The sequence below is a fragment of the Electrophorus electricus genome, chromosome 13 (assembly GCF_041902795.1).
Source record: "Electrophorus electricus isolate QZ-2024a chromosome 13, ASM4190279v1, whole genome shotgun sequence".
Taxonomy (NCBI): domain Eukaryota; kingdom Metazoa; phylum Chordata; class Actinopteri; order Gymnotiformes; family Gymnotidae; genus Electrophorus; species Electrophorus electricus.
Genome location: NC_137509.1, coordinates 13,426,648 through 13,450,158, shown reverse-complemented (window position 1 = coordinate 13,450,158; position 23,511 = coordinate 13,426,648). Strand labels below are relative to the sequence as shown.

The 23,511-nt window shown below is 39.4% G+C and overlaps 2 protein-coding genes across 3 annotated transcripts; one reads left to right on the top strand and one right to left on the bottom strand.

The window, feature by feature from the left end:
* The first annotated feature begins 4,731 nt into the window (after positions 1–4,731).
* On the top strand, positions 4,732–16,323 carry LOC113577323 (solute carrier family 2, facilitated glucose transporter member 4). The gene is made up of 11 exons (XM_027009907.3): positions 4,732–5,276; positions 7,906–8,001; positions 9,004–9,164; positions 9,764–9,888; positions 11,474–11,589; positions 11,745–11,907; positions 12,353–12,540; positions 12,891–12,995; positions 14,404–14,505; positions 14,655–14,858; positions 15,007–16,323. Exons 1-11 carry the CDS (start codon positions 5,244–5,246, stop codon positions 15,229–15,231), a joined length of 1,518 nt encoding a protein of 505 aa, XP_026865708.2. The 5' UTR covers positions 4,732–5,243; the 3' UTR covers positions 15,232–16,323.
* A 428-nt stretch (positions 16,324–16,751) lies between these two features.
* Positions 16,752–23,176, bottom strand: LOC113577324 (Y-box-binding protein 2-like). Of its 2 annotated transcripts, none has more exons than XR_003410616.3 (10): positions 22,541–23,176; positions 21,431–21,494; positions 21,107–21,140; positions 20,881–20,970; positions 20,513–20,764; positions 20,121–20,209; positions 19,088–19,268; positions 18,670–18,801; positions 18,482–18,567; positions 16,752–18,305 (listed from the first exon to the last, which is right to left on the bottom strand). XR_003410616.3 is itself a non-coding variant. In XM_081694514.1 (10 exons), exons 1-9 carry the CDS (start codon positions 22,617–22,619, stop codon positions 18,270–18,272), a joined length of 957 nt encoding a protein of 318 aa, XP_081550640.1. In that variant the 5' UTR covers positions 22,620–23,173; the 3' UTR covers positions 16,752–17,366; positions 18,230–18,269. The 2 variants fall into 2 exon arrangements, 1 of the variants encoding a protein (XP_081550640.1); XM_081694514.1 differs by lacking the exon at positions 18,482–18,567 and having other exon boundaries at positions 16,752–17,366; positions 18,230–18,305; positions 22,541–23,173.
* Positions 23,177–23,511: the final 335 nt, after the last annotated feature.

Genomic DNA, 23,511 nt, shown 5'->3' with positions numbered 1-23,511 from the left:
TAGTGTCAGCATATTGCTGTTTCCTGTAGAAGATAGACTGCATGTATGTTGATACAGGCATTGTTGTTGTTGTTGAAATAAACCAAATATATTAAAATATTTTATCAAGTATAAATAAGGCAGTAAAAAAGACTTTTTTTGAAAGCACTATGTGAAATTGCTCTAAGCAATTGAATGGGCAGCACTGTAATTTAGCTTTTGAAATGTATTCTTTGAGAGGTGTTGGAGGGATACAAAATATTTTTGACCAAATGCTGTTGAATAAAATAGCTGAGTCATAATTTATCACTGAGTTTTTGCATCATCTCTCATCAATGTGTATTGTAGAGTCATCACATTGTATAACAGTAAAAACTGATAACACCAAATGCAATAAATGTCCTTACATTTAGTGCTTCATGGCTGATAAGATTTTCATTCTTATTTGTCATGATCCATTTACCTTAAACTACAGATTATTATTTATTTAAGTAAAATATTAAGTCAAGATTATTATTTAAGTAAAATAACACTGGACAACACATTTTTACAAAAGGCATGCTTCTGAGATAAAATTAGCCAATTTTAATTAAGTTGAAGGTGCTGAGCACGAATTTGACAATAGAAATCCTGACTTGGCTACCATTTCTTAGAAATTCACAGCATTAGAAAAATTATGAAATAACACATACTGTAACAGAAGTCCTGTCTATTTGTGACTTTGCTTTGCCTGTTGTTTGTGGACCTGCTCAGGATCATCATTGACTAGCGTCCAACAGTAATCAGCCAACATAGAAGTGGACCACTTCCCCTGGTATCTTTTCTCAAATGCTGAAATGTCTTGATGAAAGCACACAAAAATTCCCTCTTTAATTTTTGCTTCACTGATCTGAGGGAATTTCTCTGACAGGTATTTAAACATTGACCCATTCCAATCCATGGCTTTTACCAAGTTCTTCACCAACCCGAGTTTGATGTGTAGGGGTGGTAAAAGTATTTTGTCCACTTCTGCCAGTGCTGAATGCTGCACATTCTTCTCTCCATTCTTCAGAGACTTCCTCAGGGGCCAGTCTTTCTTCACATAGTGCAAAGAACATGCTCTGCTGTCCCATTCACATAGGAAACAACAGTACTTTGTATATCCCAGCTGCAGACCCATCAACAGAGTGATTCCCTTAAGGTCAGAACAGATATGCCAGCCATACTTGCTGTATTCAAGACAATCCAGCAGGTGCTTCATGTTGTCATATGTCTCTTTCATATTCATAGCGTGTCCGACTGGAATAGATGGAAGACAATTTCCATAATGCAGAAATACTGCCTTGAGACTCATTTTTGAAGAATCTATAAACAATTGGCATTCTTGTGGGTCATGTTGGATTCTGAGGGCATTCCACAAGCTGTTGACGTCAGAGCAGAACACAAGCTTATCTACCTTTCTGAAGAAAGGCTCTAACGGCAGATGCTGCTTTTGATACAATGTCACTTGTACATTTTCCTGAAGAAGATTCCATTGCTGAAGTCTTGAGCCTGCTTTGCTCTTGGACAGCTCCAGATCATGAATGAGATCGTACAGTTCTTCCTGCGTTATTCTGTGTGGCGCAGTTGATGCACCTTGACTGAAGTCAGGATCAGTTTCCTGATGATCATCTGACGTCGAAGGTCCAGGAAACTCCAGAGTCATTTCATCTCCATCATCATCATCATGATCAGATACAATATGACGCAATATTTCTCAGTATTTTGAAATATTAAAAATTTTCAGCTTATAGCTGGACCTAATACAATGTCTTTTATGGATCACATAGAGTTATTGTTAAAACGAGAGCCAATAACAATTTTTCATGGTTATATCTGCGTTTAAGACATTGAAATCATTCATAATTGCACCTTATTAACTTTGTTGTTGTCCAGTGTAATCGATTTGTCAGAGGATATATAATATATGTTATAAGTTACATAATGTAATGTCACATGGAAAAATAAATACTAGACTAAGAAAAGAGGCAGGAAAAGGAAAGTTGGAACCAGAACAGGTAAAGAAATACAGGAAGTCCTATGCATTTCAGAAGGGGAATAAGGAGTTTTGTAAGTTGTACAAGGGATCTGGAACAGGGTGCCTGACTCTAGTCCAGAGAATCTAATGCCCCGCAGAGTTTAGTTCTAATATTCAAATTCTACTGAAATCGGAAACTATTAGAAACATGGCAGGGTGGTGGAGTGCCAGGGCTGGAGTTACGGACACTCAAATGAAAATCCAGTTGTGACTGATTATGTTCAGCTTTGTGTGGATATTGTTATTCTGTCTTGGTGTATTAATGTTTTTGAGTGATACGCCATGGGTAAACAATGAACTAAAAGGCACTGACGGGAAAGATTTTTACCTTTAAATTGTGCCCCGAAACACAGTAAGGGGCATATAGCCTGAAGGTCAGAGGGGAAAGTGGATTTCAGACAAGCATTGAGCTTCTATTAAACATGTCAGTAAATAAAAACTACACACCAAAATCCTGGAAGGCTTTGATGTTCCTGTACTTAAGTTAAATAGATTGATCATCCATTTGCTCTTATCTCTTATAACGAAGAGCTTAGGGGGAATAATGTTGAATCATATATTCACAGAAGTATATTTATAAACTCGTGGTTTGTAAGGCAGGGCTTTATGGTGCCTGCTAAATAACAGTCTATATTATATTGATCACCCAAAAGACTATGCCAGAGAAATGTTTCTCAACATTTCATCTGGATTTTAAAGACATCAAAGCACATATCATAATGGAGAAACCATCCAAACAGAAGCTATTTTAGGAAAGCATCATGTTATTTGTTTGGTTGTTTGTTTTTTGTCAGCTGAACCAGTTTAACTTAGAGAGATGGCTCTGCTTAGACTGTGGTACCATGTGAACAGTATCGTGATCTGAGTCTTCAAAAGCTGCTATGTCTGGGAGCAGCAGGAGATCCACGAATTCAGAATTATTACACCTTCTCTGTCACCTTACTGTTGACACAGATGTGGATGTAAACTGCCATATGACATAAAATGTTTGCTGTAAGCCACATAATAATATAATAGTTATAAGTAGTAATAAAGATTTTTCCAAACACCCTAAATGTCAAACTCCCAGCACACAAATGGGAGTGTCTAATTTTAGAATTACTACAGTATTCCCGTCAAACATAAGAGCACACTGCTGCCCAATATTTGGGGAGTCGAAAATAATGAGGACAATGTAGTGGTGTGGTACTTCAGCATGATATTCATGAGAGCTAGACAAAGAAATCCTTTTAGTTCTACATGTCTTACCTCTTACCACAGGGGGTCAGGCTACTGCTTGACTTATAATCGAAAGAGTGAAACTATTTCCATGCTACCAGATATCTGTGAAACACACATAGACCAATAGATGTACAGCTAAACACAAAATATAATTAGCCCTAAAGTATTTAGCTTCCATTTGTTTTCATTGTGTAGATGACTGAGTGGTTTGCTCTCAGTATTATAATTCTTTTTGTCCTGTATCAAAAGTGATCAGTTAGAATTAGGGTATGGCAGTAAAACACATGGTTGAAGTTACCTGGTTTAACAGGTGTTATCCACTGATCTATAATATAATCAAATCATGGATTAGTGTTGTTATCCATAAAGTGAACGTTATATAATATATCATCAGTGAAGGTGGTTACGTATATTACCAAAAACATTTCCATCACCTGACTAGCAGTCAGCTGCTTGACCAGTGGTCACATGGCCTGTAGGTTTCATTGCGTGTGAGTGGGTGTGTGACGGAGGTGGTGTGAGCGAATAAGGAAGTAAAGGATTGCTACCCTGTGCTCTTGACCCTATAAACTATGAGTTTACTTTAAACTTTCAGGCAACTTTTCAGGTAATGTACCCTCAACTGTGCTGTTTCATGCACTGTATTTGTGCTGTTTCCAGCATCTTTAAGTACACAGTGCACTTCTGTTTTGTTCTGCAGACATACTGCATTACTGAGCAAGAGGCATTGGGTTTCTCTAGGTTTAGACAGTGAGGCACACTTGGTGCTGGCTGGGGCCCTGGCTTCAGCTGACTGGTGTCAGGTTCTTATGCTCCTTCTCAGCCCGGGTACATCATAGGTGGAGAAAGGGAGAGGGACAGGGAGAAGAGGAGGGAGAGGAGGAAGAATGGGATGAATTTGGAGAAGGTGAAGGTACTGAGAGTGGTGAGTATGTCAACAGAATTAGTCTTGATGTTTTGCTGCCATTTTACCTGGCATATTTCACAGCACAGCTGATCCTTGCCCACATATGTTTACTGTCCCAGCATCCAGAAGCACCCCCAGACCCCAAGGTCATAGTGGTACGATCCACAATTGAGGAACACCTGTTGTGTGAGAAGGATTAATATTCTTTTTTTGTGGAGTTGGGGTGAGTTGGGGGTGGTAGAGGGCATTGACCCCTTTGGTATGTGTTCTAAAATAGCAATGAGTTTATGAGCAATGAAAAAAGGACAATGGCAACCAGATTGGCCCAGTTAAGTTTTATCAGGCTGAAGTCATAATCAGGGTGGGGAGCAATTTTATCTATCTATCTATCTATCTATCTATCTATCTATCTATCTAGATAGATAGATAGATAGATAGATAGATAGATAGATAGATAGATAGATAGATAGATAGATAGATAGATAGATAGATAGATAGATAGATATAAACATATTTTCTATAATACCTTACTATAACTATTTACTTTCACTATTTACTTTTTAATTACAAACAGGCATTAATGATGCTCGTTGTTTCCACAAGTTTTTAAATGTGACCCAGATCAAATGTCAGTATTTTCAACATTTGTTTCACTCAAACGTTCTTCACCGACTGGTACTACAAGCGCAGACTGCACACACCTCGCTCCTTCAGCCAATGGCGGTTAAGGTCATTGCGAATTCGTGTTTTAGTCTCTGCAAGAATCGACCTCGAACAGGACCTAAGCGTAACGGTGCTACATGCGCTCTTTGGTGTAGAACTGCATACCCTCACTTGTTGCGGAGCCCCTCAACGCCGCTGCCGTTCCAGCCAGACTAGGGTTATGTGTTCATAGAGGACACAACCGACCCATTTGCGGTCGATTTTGAAGAGCACTCAGATTACCTGGAACTTACTTTATTGTGAAGTTGTTCAATCTCCAGATAGTTTCGTCGGGAATAACTTTATCCTACGTGGACTGTGTGGGAAAGCAAGCCCAGAAAGTAACAAAATTTGAACTGAGACTCTTGACATTAAACCATGCCGGCTGGGTTTCAGCAGCTTGGAGGAGAGGTAACGTAAATATAACATTGTTAAATTAGAAAGTGGACGCTGTCTGTCAGCGTTTACGTTAACGACCATGAAGCGTGTTATTCCATCCATGAATCACTACAGAAAGTATTGAATATACTGAATATTGAATATTGAATATTGATAGAATATTGGTGTAGCGCATTATTGGCCTCTTCTAAATGGCTAATTGTAATTTGTCATATTGTTTGCAAGTTATTATTAATATTATTATTATTATTAACGGTTGTTCTTGTAGTGCATGAAACATACGAGTGTGTACTAACATACAACAAAAGCTCCGCAGACATCGGCTATATTGACTACATTTTAGAATTTGCTCATGTAGCCTCCCAAAAATGTTATTTGTTAAGTATACCGACACTGGAATCACAAATGTAGCTGTGCCTTTTATTGTACTTTAATTGTGTTTTCAAAAATAATGTAATTGATATTTAATGCCTTTTGTTCATATCACCATTTGGTTTGATACACGTCAGGCTCTTAGTTACACTAAGAACTGGCCTTCACAAGAGGAGAAGGACTGCCCTGAATTGAATCACATGATAACCATTAGACAATGTACGAAAGGCTGCAATATGCAAATAAAATGTTTCTGTTTTACTATTTTACTGTGAACATCATGACTAATTACAAAATGACCAATCATAGCTAAGCAGTGTGTAGGTGTTTTGTGGAATTATGGAATGGTCAAAATAATGAAGGCTGATCTTTAACCATGTTTCATCAAGGACTAACCGGTATAATATAATATATTGCAAGCCTTATTGCAATCACAGTGTTTATCAATGTTGTGCAGCTCTAGTTTGGATTACTGACCTGCATATTTCTCTCACATCTGCTACTTTGTGACACATTAGAGTGTAGCCAATTTACATGTGATTTTATATTATGATATTTAGATATTTTAGGACCGGATCTTTCAGTGGGCTTTGGCCTCAATAAACAATGGTGGTAAGCACTCGGATAAAAATCCTCCTAAATTTGGCATCACACTACAATTCACTACAAATATGCTGAGATCATTGTGAAACTTGAGATATCCTGGAATTCTTTTGAAATGATATGGCAGCCACTGGACATTAGAGGTAAATGAGTATTAATGATATCTGCTTGATAGACACATTAATGCAGTTAGTCACGGTGACTAAAGTGAAATGACTGAGGTATGTTTTATTATGTGTGACAGAAACCCAAACCCTTAAATCTATCAAATGTTTCTTCAATACTAGATCAAACTAATAATAATAATAATAATCCCACTAAACCTTTTAAATCTAAATGAAAAAAAAAAACCTGAGAAAGTAATTATTATTGATGGACAATTATGTATGATAACTGGTCAAGTAAGAGGACTTTTATTTTTGCTGCTATTTGATGTAAGGAAAAAATAAAACTAAAGAAATAATGGCTTGCAGACATGAACAATGCAGTTCAAACCCATATGCAGACTGAACCTTTGTTACTCATTGATTGAGTCAGTTTATCTTTAAATTGTCTCTCTAATACAATGTGTAAAAAATAATTAATAAACTTTTATTAATTAGACTTTATGACTTTTGTTTGCAAACAATGGTTAAGACATTGGCTGCAGATAAAGCATGTCATGCAAAGCACATTTAATACAACTGTGATTGACCAAAGTGCTGTACATAAATAATACTTAAACACAGCAAACAAGGCAATACAAATCAAAAGGAATAACAGCCTGAAACTGTGTCATGTAACAGGGAGCCAGTCAAGAGAAGCTAAACCTCAATTATTTAGCCTAGGAGCCACATTCTGGAGTAAGTAAAGGTCAGCTAATAATGACTTATTTAGCCCTGAATAAAAAGTTACAATAATCTAGAAGTACTGAAACAAATGCATGAATGACTGGTCATGAAATTGAGCAGAATGGTTCTTTCTGAGGTGGTAAAAGCTAGTCATGACAGCAGAGTTTATATCCAGGTCAAATCTGAGGTCAGGATCAGAAATGTCAGAGATTTTTCATAATCAGCTTTACATACTGTGCACCTTAGTGATTTAATAAGGTGGCAGAGGGATTGGGACATCAAAAAAAGGATATATAAATATTTTTAGGTGCTGCTAGATATCCTCCAGACACTTGTTAAAACACTTCAAACAGCAGATATTGTTGGGCTTCAGGGGGAGATATTGTTGCGTGTTGTCATAACAATTAAATTAGATTTTACATGAGTGTTAAAACAAAGAAAGTAATCCCACGTCATGCATTTACAGAACTTTTATGCGAGATAACTTTGAATATATTCATTCAGCTCCTTTCTTTCTGGTGCCATCAGGTAAAGTTTCTAACATGACAATGTTTTAAATACTATTTAAAAATACTATTAAATAACTAAAATGGCAAAACGAGTAGATATTTTTATTTGTTTGTTTTTTTCCCACAGTACTAACAATTTGGTCTGGCATGCAGGTCTCTGCCTTTTAAACTGAAACAGCTGGCAGTGCTTAGCGCGATAGTGAATCAAATGATCTCTGGTGGTTTTTATCATGTAGAAAGCACCAGTTAAGAAACAGGGACATATCAGAGGAAGAGCACTGAGTGACAACATTTTTTGCTTTGTGTGTGCTTGTGTGGGTTCTACAGAGATTTACTGGAACTCTTGTACTGTCAGTGTTCACAGCAGTTCTGGGCTCGCTTCAATTTGGATACAATATTGGAGTCATCAATGCCCCCCAAAAGGTAAATTTGTACTGGCACCACTGGTTTGCAGAAGTGTATAATAATTATGTTATGAACTGTTATCAGTCTTTTGTATTATCAGTGTTTTCTTAGAAATTATTTCAAGACAGAAGCATAGCGTATTCATAAAGAATATCAGTAAGTACTGTTCAGTACCTGTGGTTTCTTATCACATTTCATGAAAATTTTACGAATTTTATGAAAAATTCATAAAATTTTATGAAAGCTGTGATACAGATTTTCGAGAAAATAAACATTTTTTTACAAAAACAAAAATCAAGGGGATGAGAGCAGTCCAAAGCAAAGAAACAAAAAAGGAAATTGTTGGTAATGTCAGCTTTACAGATAGTGCTTGTGAGGGTGTCCATAATGATCGTGATGTGGACACGGGCACCAGAAATATCCCTCCAACAGCCTTAACTATCTACACCCACAGACACTAAGATACAGACACAGACACCCACAGGGACAGAACACCACACGCCTCAAGCTCAGGTGTCTGACATGCAGCCATAGTGTGTCATAGGAAAGAATTTCAAACTGAGCATAGGGGAGTTCACATAAGGTTGACATAGTAACAGAAAAGAAAAGCACGTGGAGTTTGTCACCACATTTGTATTGGAAAATGTAATTATATAAAGATATATAAATAGAGCGAGCTTCAATTTTAAGTACACTGATTTTATGCTTAATCCCAGTTAACATGTTTAATCCGTCAATTTACTGTAACTAGGGAGAAGAATTATATATTAGTTGATATCTCCATTACATAGATCATAAAGCACTTACATTGACCTTTTCTACTGCAGCAGGCAACTAGCAAATGCATGCCAATCTTCATGCAAATCCTGTATGCAAATTGTACAATGCAAACCCATTTTGCAGACTCAGAAACACTCTGAAAAAGACGCAAGCTGCTTTTGCCTTTTGTTCAATATCCTGTTCCTCTGCTCCTTTTCTTTTTTTGCTCTTTGTGCATACCCTCCAATTGGTCCATGCCAGATTATCGAGGCAGAGTATAACTCAACATGGACACACCGTTATTCGGAGCCCATTCCTGAGGCCACCCTCACCTCGCTCTGGTCTCTCTCAGTGGCCATCTTCTCTATCGGAGGCATGCTCTCATCCTTCTGTGTGGGCATCGTCTCAGAATGGCTCGGCAGGTGAGAGTATTCCATCATGCAGTCCCTACATCAGAATAAGGTTGTCTGCAACTTTAAGAAACTATTCTCCATGGAAATGCAGTGTGTATTTGATTTGGTCATTTGGCTAATATCATAATATCATGTATGGATCTAGGGCGATCTAGTAAAAAAATCAAAGGTACTACACAGGTACAGTGTGTCTGTATGTTTTTCATATATATGCCCTTCTTTACATGACATCTTCTCAAGACTATTAACTATTATCTTTTTAAATCTAAGTTAATCCTTAATCCTTTTGGGTTAATCCTTTTAGTCTGTGTGCGTCGGTACAACACAGGACAGCATTTTATGGACTTTTGTAGACTTTTTTTACATCACAAGAATTATGGCCAAAGAAGCAGGTGTTTGTAAAGAATAACAGTGAAAATCACATCCGAACACACAGATGCAGTTTTTCAATATTAATTTAGACCTCATTCATGTAAGCACATTGTTGTATCAGCAAACGTATTTAAAAAATCGAATTTTATCTGCTAACTTAATAAAAAAATAATTTAGTAATGACATCCAGGGGCATCAGACTTGAGCACTTCAACATGTCATCTGTATGTTGATAGGAGGAAAGCAATGCTCATCAATAATCTTCTGGCATTCATTGGTGGAGGCCTGATGGGAATGTCTAAAATCTGCCAATCATTTGAAATGTTGATTTTAGGACGCTTTACAGTCGGAGCATACTGTGGTAAGTGTTGCTTTTGAAAATGAAATTTTTATAATACCATAAACACTCAAATAAATTAACTAAAACATATTTATGATCATTTTGAATTGGCAACCTTCGGATCACTGGTTGAGTCCTTTAACCCCTGAGCTACCACTGCCCAGCTGGTATCATAGAGCCAAATGCCTGCCACTTAGAACAATGCAGTGGAATGGTTCAAAATGTTTGAGTGTTTGAGTTTTTGAGTGTTTGATACCATCATTTTCCTCCATTACTGCTGCTAGTGAGTCCTATGATGCAGCTGGTGTTCCTAACCATCTTATTAAGTGTTTGAACTCCCCTGCTGTGGAGTTAATTCCTGAGCACACTGCAGGATAAATGCTGAAACACTGACCACCACTGACTAATGGAATAATCCCAGCAGACCTAAGATTCTGCAGGAAAGCCCTTTTCTCTAACAGGGAATCAGTGTTGTCAATTCAGTTCAGTCTGTATGTTTTAGAAGACCTACAGGAATATATAGGACTAAACTGCTCACATCCTCCTCCTGGATGGTGCAGACCACCAAAAGCTCTGTGTGGTGGTGGAATGAGGTAGTGTGTTGATGGAAGTTGTACTAAGAGTAAATGTAACAAAGGCTGATGGCAACAACCATACATGGGTCTCAAACCCAGGTCCAATTAGTGCCAAGCATGTGCCCTAACCACGGAATATTAATACGGAAGTTTCTCAAACATAGTTAAGGTACAGCGACTGGGAGCATTGTTAGTAGATCATAGTGTGGTGTGAGGAGTGTTTTTTGTATATGTAACTCTCATTTCAGTGACACTTATGCTCTTAGAATCTGCAATGTTATATATTTAGAACTTAATATTTAATTAAATATTTCATGATAATATTGATTTTATGATAATATTCAATTTGCCACAGAGTTTAGACAAATTTATTGTCCCTCTCTTTACAATAATGCCTTTGCTTTAGTAATTAGTGCATATTTTCTTGGAGGACTACAATTTTCTTGGAGGGCTACAATTATTTGAGATTTATTTTCTTATCTTTGAACAAGATGGCACTACAGAATAGGATTACATTTCCGCTTGGTCTAATAATAATGGACGCAAAGCAGATATCAAGAGTGAAGCAGACAAAAGGATGCAGTAGGTTTGACCCCCCACAGTCAAAGGTTGTTGGTTCAAGTCCCAGCATTGCCAAGTTGCCGCGGTTGGGCCCCTGAGCAAGACCCTTAACCCTCCATTGCTCGCTATACTCAGTCATAATTGTAAGTCACTTTGGATAAAAGCGTCAGCTAAAATGCCGTTTATCCCAGGTGCAGTTTTTTAAAAGATCCGGTGCTAGTTTTTCTAAAACTTTATTTAAGTGCAGACTACAGTTATCCACAGTCATATGATGGATTTGTGTACGATTTCCAATTTCACTCCTTTCAAAATGATTCAACCATTGTCTTATATTAAGAAAGAATTAATTTAGTCTTCATTTTAAGCTTTAGATATTAGTCTTTAGATGTTCATTTTAGAAAATTAAAGGCTGTAGTCTTCAAGAGCTAAGATTTGAATTACATGTTTCATATAAACAAATCTCTTATCAGGGCTGGCATCAGGGTTGGTGCCCATGTATGTAGGAGAGATATCACCCACCAACCTGAGAGGAGCCCTCGGGACACTGCACCAACTAGCTATTGTCACTGGCATCCTCATTGCGCAGGTAAAATGCTATAACCTCCTTCCGACAATATTGATTTCATACTTTAATAGTAAACTTATTATCAGTGACAAACAGTCCCGCATCTCATAGACCTACAAGGGCTTTCATAGCTTATTATTCACGCACAAATGTGTTGATGATTTCTTTCTCTATAGATTTTAGGTCTTGAGTCTTTACTGGGCAGTGAAGAGCTGTGGCCTGTGCTATTGGGTGTTACAGTAATCCCTACAGTCCTACAGATGGCGCTGTTACCCTTCTGTCCAGAAAGCCCACGCTTCCTTTATATCATCCGCTGCCAAGAGCATCACGCCAAGAGTGGTGAGGTGACACACCAAATAAATCACACTGTGCTAAAAGGGACCCTGGAAGAAGGTGTGCCAAATAAAGCCTTCATGTTAAAAGTGTTCAAGCACACATCCATTTGCCAAAAATAAAGATTAAATTGGAAGAAAACATGAAAACGGTGCTGAACAACATTCAGCTGAAAACAAAATGAGTGCAAATAATCTTACGATTTCAGAACAATCACCAGGCTTGTTTTATAATCTTCACTCAAAACCCAAATACAAATAAAATTGTTCTTCCTCATGAGATTGAGATAAAAATAACAGACTCACATCATTTCAAAATTAAATTGTCAAACATAGTATCAACATATGTAATATATGAACATACTGACATTTTGCATGCACCAGTGGTATTTTAAACCTGCATCAGTACACCGTGAGCGCATGCTTACAGTACACCACCGTTCTTTATCCAGGCCTAAGGCGACTCACAGGCCGCATGGAGGTTAGCGAGGACTTGGCCGAAATGAAGGACGAGAAGAGGAGAATGGACATGGAGAAGAAGGTGTCCATCGTCGAGCTCTTCCGCTCTCCACTTTATAGGCAGCCGATCATGATAGCCATCCTACTGCAGCTCTCCCAACAGCTGTCAGGAATCAACGCTGTGAGTAATGAGAACAACTGCTATTGCTCGGTGACCGACAGGATCGACTAGAACAGTAAGACGAGATGATAAGTGGGGTAGAATGCTGATAAGTGCCATGAATAGGGTGGTCTGATGGACATCACGCTCAGACATCAGAGCCTGTCTCCACCCCCTGTGCAGCTCAGACAGCTTCCTACTGTCTTCATGTGCTATTTCTAAGATCATTTATGTGTAAGACAGAAGGGCTTGAAGAATATTATCGGAATATTATCTTCTGCAGAACTCGATCAACTCCAATAAGTATTACTTTGGTTCTTTTTTTATGAACTTGAGTGCTAAAAGGACTTCTGAAATGTTATTTTCCCCAGATTTTCTACTATTCTACCAGCATATTCCAGAAGGCTGGAGTGGAGAGTCCAGTGTACGCCACCATAGGTGCTGGAGTTGTCAACTGTGCTTTCACTGTGGTCTCGGTATGGCCAGGAAACCCATATCCCATTACTCTTTAACATTTTATCGAAGAACAAACAAGATAAGGAGGAAAAATAGCCACTGCTTTACTAGGTCATGGTATTTTAATGCCATTGGGTGTGGGATAAAACCTCTTCAGAACTAAGTTTGCAGAAGTATTCAGGTGATATAATGTCCAAGTATGTGAAATTACAAAATGAGGCATACAGGCTTTTTTTTTTTTACTTTTGATTTCCAAGAAAAGTATGAACTGAGGCAAACCAATTAATCAATTAATTAAAATAAATCAGTGAATAAGTAAGTATTTAGGCCACTGAACTCCATTATTTGATGAAAACATGTTTAGTAATAACTACAGCTTCTGTAACTTTTTCTGTTCCTCTAAACACATTTATTCCAACTCATAAGTTCCTTAGTGAACAGCAGGCACGTTGCCACCACCATGCATTACAGTAGGAAATCAAATAACTACAATTTTAAAGCATAGTTTTCCAAGTTAATTTAATGTGTTTTTCTAAATTTGGATGAAAAAAACGTGGCATGGCTTGAGAACTGAGAGACGCTCTGCATTGGATTTGCACCAACTATACCATTTGGCATGTAAACCAAAAAGCTCTAATTTTACCTCATCTGCTACATTATTTTGGATCACTTATGTGCAAGTAAGCTTTGGAATGCCAAAGTTTAAGTAAAGGCTTTCATCTTAGCACCCCACCACAGTTCTGGAATTACTGTTTAATGCATGTTTCTCTAGTCTCAGCCACTGTCTTGCAAAGCTATTGCTGGCCTCACACTGGCAAAGCTTACCAGTTTTCCCCTAGCTCTGCAGTTCAGAATTAGGGGGACAGACTGATGAAGGCACTGTTTGGACTGAATGATGGTTCTTCCATCCCCTGTTTATGGAGTAGACTGTACACATTCAGACACCTTTCTCCTGAGATGCCCGTTTGATTTTTAGTGAGTTTCTCTCAGACTAGCTTTAAATGCATGATATTCATAGTTGACTTTATTCACTGTGTAGAGGAGAATCTTCACAGGAAATACTAGTTTCTTATACTAAACCCTTGTGCAAATTCAGAGACCAATTAGATAATTTAGAAATACTTTAAACCTGAATTAATTAAAATTTGCCAAAGTAAAGGGCTTTTATGAAATCACATTTGAATTAAGTATTACTTAAAGAACGTTTGCCTCATTTAGTAATTTCATAAAATTTATGATATAATGCTGGTAGTAACTACCATATGTGTGATTTATTTAACACAAAGACAATGATTTCCCTTTAAAATAAATATGTTAATGGAGCTAGCTGTCTAGCTGATTAGTAGAAAAACTGCAAACGAAAGGTGGCTAAGTGTCTTCCAATGAAATTCAAACTCACGTCGTCAAACACCCTGTGTAACCCAACAGCTCTTTCTGGTGGAGAGGATGGGTCGTCGGACACTACACATGCTAGGACTGGCTGGAATGTGTGCATGTGCCATTGTCATGACAATTGCTCTCAATTTACTGGTTAGTCTCTCACAGTCAATACCATTTTTCTGTTTCCTCATCATGAAAAAAAAGACCCGTTTCTGTTTCCCCTGCATTTCTTCTCCATTTTCATTTGCTGTCTGTGGCTCTTCTCTGATACTCGTTTATTTCTGCTGTCTGTTAACCAGGAAACTGTGCCATGGATGAGCTACATAAGCATGCTGTCCATCTTTGGCTTCGTAGCGTTCTTTGAGGTGGGGCCGGGACCCATCCCCTGGTTCTTCGTGGCCGAGCTCTTTTCTCAGGGGCCAAGACCTGCAGCCATGGCAGTAGCTGGGTGCTCCAACTGGACTGCAAACTTCATCATCGGCATGGGATTCCAGTATGTTGCTGTAAGTAGGAGAAAAAAAAGTGACATTTTTACTTGATGGGTTACTAGACAAAAGAGTGGAGGTAATGAAGACGAATTGAAGGCACTTATTAGGTTGCTGTCCCAGCCGCTCTGCTAAATAAATTCTTCTCTCTCTCTCTCTACTTCAGAGCCTCTGTGGACCATATGTATTCCTCATCTTTGCTGTACTCCTCTTGTTCTTCTTGCTGTTCACGTTCTTCCGGGTACCTGAGACTCGAGGAAAGACCTTCGACCAGATTTCTGCTTCCTTCCACCACCATTCACAGTCCATGATGGGAATGGATCTGGATCTGGATCTAGGAAAGCCCGGTACAGAGCTGGAGTACCTAGGGGCAGATGGCACAGAACACTGAAGGCCCAGGAGGTGATGAACATGAGGACCTAGAGGGGTAGTGGGGTTACAGATTAGGTGGCCTTGAAAAGAGTTGCCCTTTAATGAGGCATAGGGTATTTCAAAGGGAACTGAAAGCATATCAGAAGGAAATAAAACTGTAAACATTTGAAGGTGTTACTTGAGGTGGAGCTGGATACAAATTTCTGTAAGAGAGTGTATAGGTGTTTCAGGGAAAGAACTTTGGAGACTTGGATTCCTGCACTTTATCTGCACAACTTTTGACAGTGTTGAGATGAAAAGCCAGTTATATTTGTATATTTATACTTATACTGACATGCTTATTGCTAGGGCAAATCCAAATTGCACATTTAGTGATACTTCAATCAGTTCAGAGATTTGCCAAGGAACACTTTTCAGAACATGGGGAATTCTTTATTTTAGCAGAATTGGTTGCTTTTCAAATAAAAGGTTTTGTTTAAATGTACTAACTACAGCTATTATTCAGGCAGATAGATTGTGATGGATGAATCCTGACAGGTTAAGCTGGAAACATTTACAGAGTTAGGTCATTGTCAGTGGAAATTCCCCCTCAAGGTTTCATTGGCAGGAAAATCCAGTTCTTCTGCCCCTTAGCTGTTAAAATACATATTGATTGTACAAACATCTTGTCTAGGCAGAGGAAAAACTGCTGATTCAGTGTGGAATTCTTTTGACTCACTTGTCCAATAAACATGTGTGTTCCTGACAAAACAGACAATAGACACCAGCCTTCCTATAATTGCACAGTAAATGTATTTGGTAATTTTGCATTACTGAAAGCCAAACCATTCTGTTGAGTGCCTAATGTGTATAGAGTGATTTCAATTTTAAAAAGTGATCATTTATTCAGTAGCATATAGTGCTTGCTGTCAATGTATTTTGTTAAGTCAGTCAACAAGATGATACAGCAAGAGACAGTGGACCTTTAATTGTGCCATTTAATGCCATGTTCTGTAATATATATGTAATGCTTGTCTTTAAAATGGATGGTAATATTAAGATGATGCCATTTGATATCACTTATAATGTATACAGTAGACAACCTGACAATAAAAGAACCATGTGCACAGGGGCTCCATGTTCTAGAATACTTATGACTTTTCCCTCCTTACAAAACCAAACTTGATGTTCCATTTCACCTTGGTGACTGGCCATGATTGCCCTGGGAACAAACAAGTGCATTTTTGCTTGTGCATCTGACTTCAATGTGTTTGACATCCAAAGGCTCCTTTGTACTTTTGGAAAACATAAAAGGCACCACGGTTCGTTTTGGTTGGTACAACAGTTTAGGTTTAGCGCCAACTTTCGAGACCAAGAAAGCACATCACTTTCACTAAACTGGGTTTAGTGCAAAGATAACAGCAACTTAACCTTGCATGAGGCAAACCTTTTTAAAACAGACCGTCGCTGTACTTGACAATGGGCATTACATCTATAGATTACAGATAGCGAGGCAGCAATTAAACAAAGGAACAAAAGGATTTCACACAAGAGAATCAATTTCATTGTTTTGCAAATACTTTATAGATATTTGACTTTACCTTCATTGCACATAGTCCCCTCCAAAAGAAAAAAAAAAAAAAGAAAAAAAACCCCAACAAAACAAGAATAGAAAAACAAAACCAACTTCAAACCAGTTCACAAACGGGCCTGTAGTAATTTCTCATTTACTCAATGGTAAGGGAAGTGGTGACCCTATACACACACCCACACACCACTCCCTCACAGTTTTTCCTCAAACTTAAAAGGGCCAGACTGGTTCTCATTTCCAACTACTCGCACCCAAACCAGAGAATTAAGGGGAAGACCATGCAAATATACTGGGCTTTTGGAGCAAGTTCCTTTTTTCTTCTTCACCTCTTACAAGATTTTAAAGTCCAAAATATAATCTTCACACCTTGTCCCTCCTACCGTCTCACTACTGTTCACTCTCGAGCAAATGAAGGGCGCAGGGAAGAAGTGAGGCAGGAGGGAAGAGTTGTGTGCACATCAGTTTTGTGTTTGAGACAGACGAGGTCCAACCACCCCAGCTAACCCACCTGGGGACCTACAGGGCAACACAAAAGCAAGCGCGACAGACTGGGGGGGGGGGGGGGGGAGAAAAAACTCCAAACACTCCAACACAGGGGTAGGATGACATCACAGGAACCAACAAAATTGACAGGCAAATTTAACATCAACTGAGAATGAAGGGTGTGACAAGCAAGACCCCTGGAAAGGTCGTCCAACATATCTGGATGAATGGATATTGGCCTTGAAAAATAAGATTACCTGCAACTAATTAAATCAGATTAAATTTCGCAGTTACTTAAAAAATAATCTAAAACAATTTCTTTCAGTCAGAAAAGTTAATACCTGATGCCCACTTTGGCAAAAATAATAGCTTTCCTTCTAACTGTCCTTTGCACTTAAGCAACCGTCCTCAGTTTAAAAGACATGCTGGAAATGTACAAATGTCATTTTCTGTCTGAATACATATTTTCTATAATTTTAGATTTGTACATATTGATGGGTTACCTTACTGCAATGTATGGGCTGAGGCTCAAATTTATAACTTCTCAGGGGTGCATTTACTTTGTCACACCACAATAAGGGTAGGAAAGCTTTAATAATTCAGCCACAAATTTCAGTGTGAGACATACTCATCACTTTTACAAATTTAGTGGCTTCAGAGTTTTAAATTTGGGTCGATTTTCTAATGTCAAATTCTTATATTTAAAAAGGAACGACTAATTAACTTCTGAAATCAGGCTCATCTGTTAAACAAATAGCTTTATTATATTAGTGAAGAAATTTGGAATTAATTTTAATGTTTGAGATCACACTTAAGGGGGGGGGTGGAATTAAAAAGAAAGAAAAAAAAAAAAAAAGATGATCAAGAGAACTGGACATGTACTCTTAAACCATCCAGTGCATTTTAGCTACAGCTGTACTGCCCTCCCTTGAAATAACATCCGTTTATCTCAAGGAGTCCCCACCTCTTGCCGGGGTAATTTGATTCCTTCCAGATCATGGCAGTCACTCCACAGATGTAGCAACAGTTGCTTCAGGGTCCTGTGGGGGGAGGGAGTGGGTTTGAGCACTGAAATGGTTACAGTTATGACAGCTACAAATCCCCAGGATGTTGTAAACACACACACACAAAAAAAAAAAAACCAAAAAAAAACCTTGTTAAAATGTGTAGGTACAAAAATGTTACACGAGACGGGTGTAAAAATGAAACAGCTCACATCAGGTGAAATCGTGGACGGGACTATTCTGAGCTCACGAAAACCCAAGTGACTCAAAGACATGACACGTGAAGAGGTTCTCAGGTCTACATTGTGTTAAATAAATAAATTTTCAAAATAAATCAAACAAATGAATAAAGTGATTGAACTCATATGTCCAGCTCAAATCTCAGTCATTTAAGCCTCACCTCCACTGTTTTGGGGGAGGCTTTCTGGGACTGTTGTTTCGGGGAGGACTTTGGGGAGGATTTGACATCAGTGGGCTTCGAAGACTGAGACGGGGAGGTAGCTTCTGCTTTGTCAGACTTTTCTGCATCATCCTGTGAAGAGAGAGCTGGTCATAGAGCTACACATCTCTAGACCGGCAAGAAGTGACAAACGATCTAGCTCATTTTAGTGCTCAAGACTGACCCAACAACCACTACTTAGCATAATCCATATGGGTAAGCTAACCTGCATGAGAAACTACAATTTCATTTCATAGGTCCTGAAACAAGTGCTTAACAATGCACAAAAAAAAAAGTCTGTCCTCTGTGAACATACTGTTCATCTCTGTAGCAAAAATCCTGTGTGTCAATGTGGTCATTACTGGCACTGGTACTCTACTTTAGAGGCAGTGGAGTCAGAGTTCCTTTGTCTGCGTCGGCTGAACTGTCGGCGGGGCTTCTGGGCCTGTGAATCACCCCGCTCTCCACCGTCCTGGACCTCTTTGAGAGCCTCCTTCTGGCCCTCTGCAGATGTTGCCACTGGCTGAACCTCTCCAGCTGGAGGACGAGGACGGAATGGCCTAAGGATCACCAGACACAATTAGATTCTGAATATGACACAGATCTAGTCATAGGCCTAATCCTGTTTCAACCCTTGCCCTACCCCCAAACATACTCTATCCCTAGCTGTGAACAAGCAAAGTGTCTCAAGTTTTATTGAGATAAACAGGTAGGACCACATGGCTCTCCAAATAGAGGATTTTCAGGGGTACATTCCAGATGGAGTGCTATGTGAAATTTCCCAGAATACCCTGTGAACCACCAGTGAGATGGCTCTGCAAGTGACCAAAGAAACCCACATACATACATGCCCTAAACATTTTCTCTGTTAATAAAGGTGCAAATGTTACAAGCATTGCACCATCTTAGTTTAAGTGTCATTTCTGCATAGCAAGTACACAAAAACCACTAGTAGTATGTCAATTCCTTGGTAGCAGACAACGTCGTGTGCCTCTCTCTTCCCCCCCGGAGCTATACAACACCTCTTTTACTGCTCCTCAAATATCAGTGCAGACTAGAGTTGCCTACAGAGCACTACTAGCCTGGTAATGAAGCAGTGGAGACCATTTGGAGACCGACGCATGAAATTAAAGTTGTGAATGACAACTGTAGACAGTCGCAAAAGGATACCAGTACCCCACACAAGAGAAATCACAAGACATTAAGCCATCAATGACGACATTTTCTTGAAGGGTTGTTGACAGGTTCTTGAAGGGTTGTCCTATTGTGCAGGGGATTTTAACCATTACCCTTTGTTACTCAGCTCAAAGAAGCAAGGGGACATGCAATTTTACCCCCATCCCTTGTTTTTAAGAAACAGGATTGGGCAACAGTCTGCACCATAGAGTATCGCAGGGAAGACCAAGACTCACCTTCGGTATCGCGGTCTGAACCTACGTGGTGGTGGTGGCCTCTGTTGAACACCATCCACCATTTCACTCTTCTGCTCACCCACTTGTCCCTAAACGACAGCAAACAGTAAACTGACTGTTTTTATCCCATATTAAACTGAGGAATAAAATTTGAGCACCTAGGCACTACAACTACATCACAGCATCTTTAGAAGCAGGTCGATTAAGTTTCTTAACGAAGAGATAAACGCAATATAAACCAACCATCGTGAAAAAGCTAGACTCTTCCTTACATAGCAAATAACAAAGCAACAAGCTAGCAAAGCACCATTAACCCAGATTGTACACAGCCACACCATCCCTGCACCTATCCCAGAGGAAGTGCACAGACCAGCGCACCACCGAGCACTCACCTCGCCTGGCTGCGCATCCATTGGCCTGCGCTGCCGACGGCGACGTGACCCTGGCTTGGGCACCCCATCTTCTCCAACCCCCTCCCCCTCAGAGGCAGGGCCAGTGGAAGCCTCCTCAGGCCTCCCTTCGGACGACAAGGGTCGGGCGCCGCGCGGGAAGAAACGCCTGCGGAACCTGCGCTTGTTGGGGGCATAGCGGCTCCCTTTGACTGGCACTCCACCTGGGCCCGTCACGTTGGCAGCTTCTGAGCCCTGGGTTTAAAAGGTGCCGTTTAGTAGCTTCACGCACCTATGTACTTGACACAGGAACGACGCAAGGTACGGTAGTTAGCAGACAAAGGCAACATGTGTAATGTCAGGTCGCTCACCTTGGCAGCCTCAACCACGTCAAACTCAACAATCTCCCCATCCCCCACACTCCTAAGGAATTTTCTAGGGTTATTCTTCTTAATAGCAGTCTAAAAATGGACAAAAATATGAAGAATGTTCTTCACCTCTAGAAAAAGACTATTCAGGATTGGTGACAATAAAACACCCAAGCCACTTCGATCATGTGTCAAGTGACAGTCTAGGTCTATTGACAGCACTTCTTACCTGGTGGACAAAAACATCCTCTTTGGTATCATTTCTGTGAGGCAAAGCAAACGATTCAGAAAGAACACTTAAATTCACTTTTATTTGTGTGTAGACCACATGCTTTTAAGAAAGAGCAGCAAAGGCCATCCAATTTCGTTTGTTTAAACAGGTTTTACAATTCTTCAAATTAACAGCAAACGAAATCAACATTTTCAAATCAAACTATAAACATATATTAAAAAAAAAATTTTGATTATATACACACACACAGAGAGAGAGAGAGAGAGAGAGAGAGAGAGAGAGAGAGAGAGAGAGAGAGATACACATACACTACCCACATACCTGTTGATAAAGCCATATCCATTTCGCACATTAAACCATTTCACGGTTCCTTGCACCAAAGTAGCTGCAATGTCAAATGTGAAGCTTTGCATAAATTAATTTTGAACTTTCTAGCGTACACCTCTATACATACACACACACTAAGGCGTGGTGAAAGAGCCAACGACGCTTTCAAACGTTTGAAGGCAAGTTATCAACCAAAGTGTAACCCATGGCCTCTCCAAAGAAAGAAGGCCTTGTATGTAAATAATTAACCATTAACTTTGAAACCGCTCTGTACGAAAGTCAAGTGGAATACGTTGCACATCGTAAATGCTAATTTGTAAGTTAACCTAATGCAGGAAAGCTTTTCCTCGACAATGGCCTACTCCAGGTCATTACAAACATTTCCTAAATCAGTAAAAACAAAGTGTGAACCTTTTTCTTACAGTACATTCAGATTTACACAAGAAAGTGCTTCCTAAACAATATTACATTGTACTTTGGGCTCTTAAAGTACGGATTCCAGGCAACCAAACACGGGCTTGACAAAGTTTTTTTTTAATCTTTTTTTTTTTTTTAATAGTCACGCAAGTGAAGTTAAACTACGGGTCTAAAGAAAATTCGGGTCACGTCAAAAACTAATACTTAGAAACAACTGCGAAAGGCATAAGATGCAGTCACCAAACTTGTCTGCGTTTACCTTAACACCTGCTCGAGTCATATTTTACCTGATTCACTGCGGTAATGGATCAGGTTTGAGAAACGCAGCTACAATAAGTCATTCCCGAACGAACACTAAAACTTCAGCGACACTGACAAATCAAACAAGAAAAAGAACAATATTTAAAAAAAAAAAAAAAAACACATTGTTTTATAGGTGCATGTGTGATAAACGAACTCAATTATTCACGGGTATGAGTAAAACGAGAAACACGTGGAAGTATTTGTGAAATGCGTGTCGCCGAGGTGGCACCCACTTCAAAATGAAACTTAGGCGACAACGCACGCAAGAACATACATTTACCAAGGCCGTTTAATTTCAGTATCAAGAAACTCCGTTTGTTGCCATTAATAAGGCGTCTAGCATTTCACTTCGCGTTATTGACGCTACATTTGGACAACTCCTACCAATCACTCTTCTCTCCGGCTGTGATTGCTCGGTCACCGGCGCTGACAGCGGAGCTCCTTGTACTTCTGCGTCGGTCATTTTCCCCCCCTTTACGGTAATCGTTATTATTTACACCCTCCCTCCGAGGCGCAAAACTTTGCTCAAACAACCCCCTCAAACTTTTTATCCCGATTCCGCGACGGGAATGCGCGTCGGAGCCTCGAGTTTATTGGTTGCCAGGCGACCAATCCGCGATTCCCGACTACTTTTCCACTTTGTCAATTGGGAGTCTGCGGAGAGTGGGATTGCCTCGCGCGAAACACGGTCTTTGGATGAAATTATGAACACTATGATAATGTTAAAAAAAAAAAGAAATCTGCTGACTTGAAACGCATTTAACTCTGCGGTATCCCCAAGCCGGTTCAAACTTCCACGCCGATCTATGCAAAGTATTGCAGAAGCCCACCAGGGTTTATTAAAAAACATCTTGAACGATGTTGCCCAATACTTCTTCTATTTGTGTTTGAAGACGTGGTTACACAGATTTCGTAGTGACATGGTCATTGCTATGCTCTCTACACATGGAGATTACACCTGTCTTCTGTTACGGATATCTAAACTCCTGCATTGATGATGATGATACTCAAAGATCGCTGGCCAAATCAGTGACGCATAGCTGGTCGACCATACTGGACTGGAGAAAGAAAGAAACTGGTTTCGTGCCGCTGTGTTGTTTGGCCTTACTGCCTCGCCCTAGTCTCCCTGCTCATAGGTCACCAGATTCAAGTTTCACCCGGCTATATTTATCCGAACAACTACACACTGGCTAGTTGGGACCGTCCGTGAATGCGTACTAAAACCATGCTTAATAGTCTACATTTATTCAACAATTGAGTATCTGAATCTGTCACTGAACCAGAAAAGTAGAAATTGTGTTGTCCTTCACAGAAATTAAAATAGTGCAAGGATTTTCTAAATGCAACACAACGTT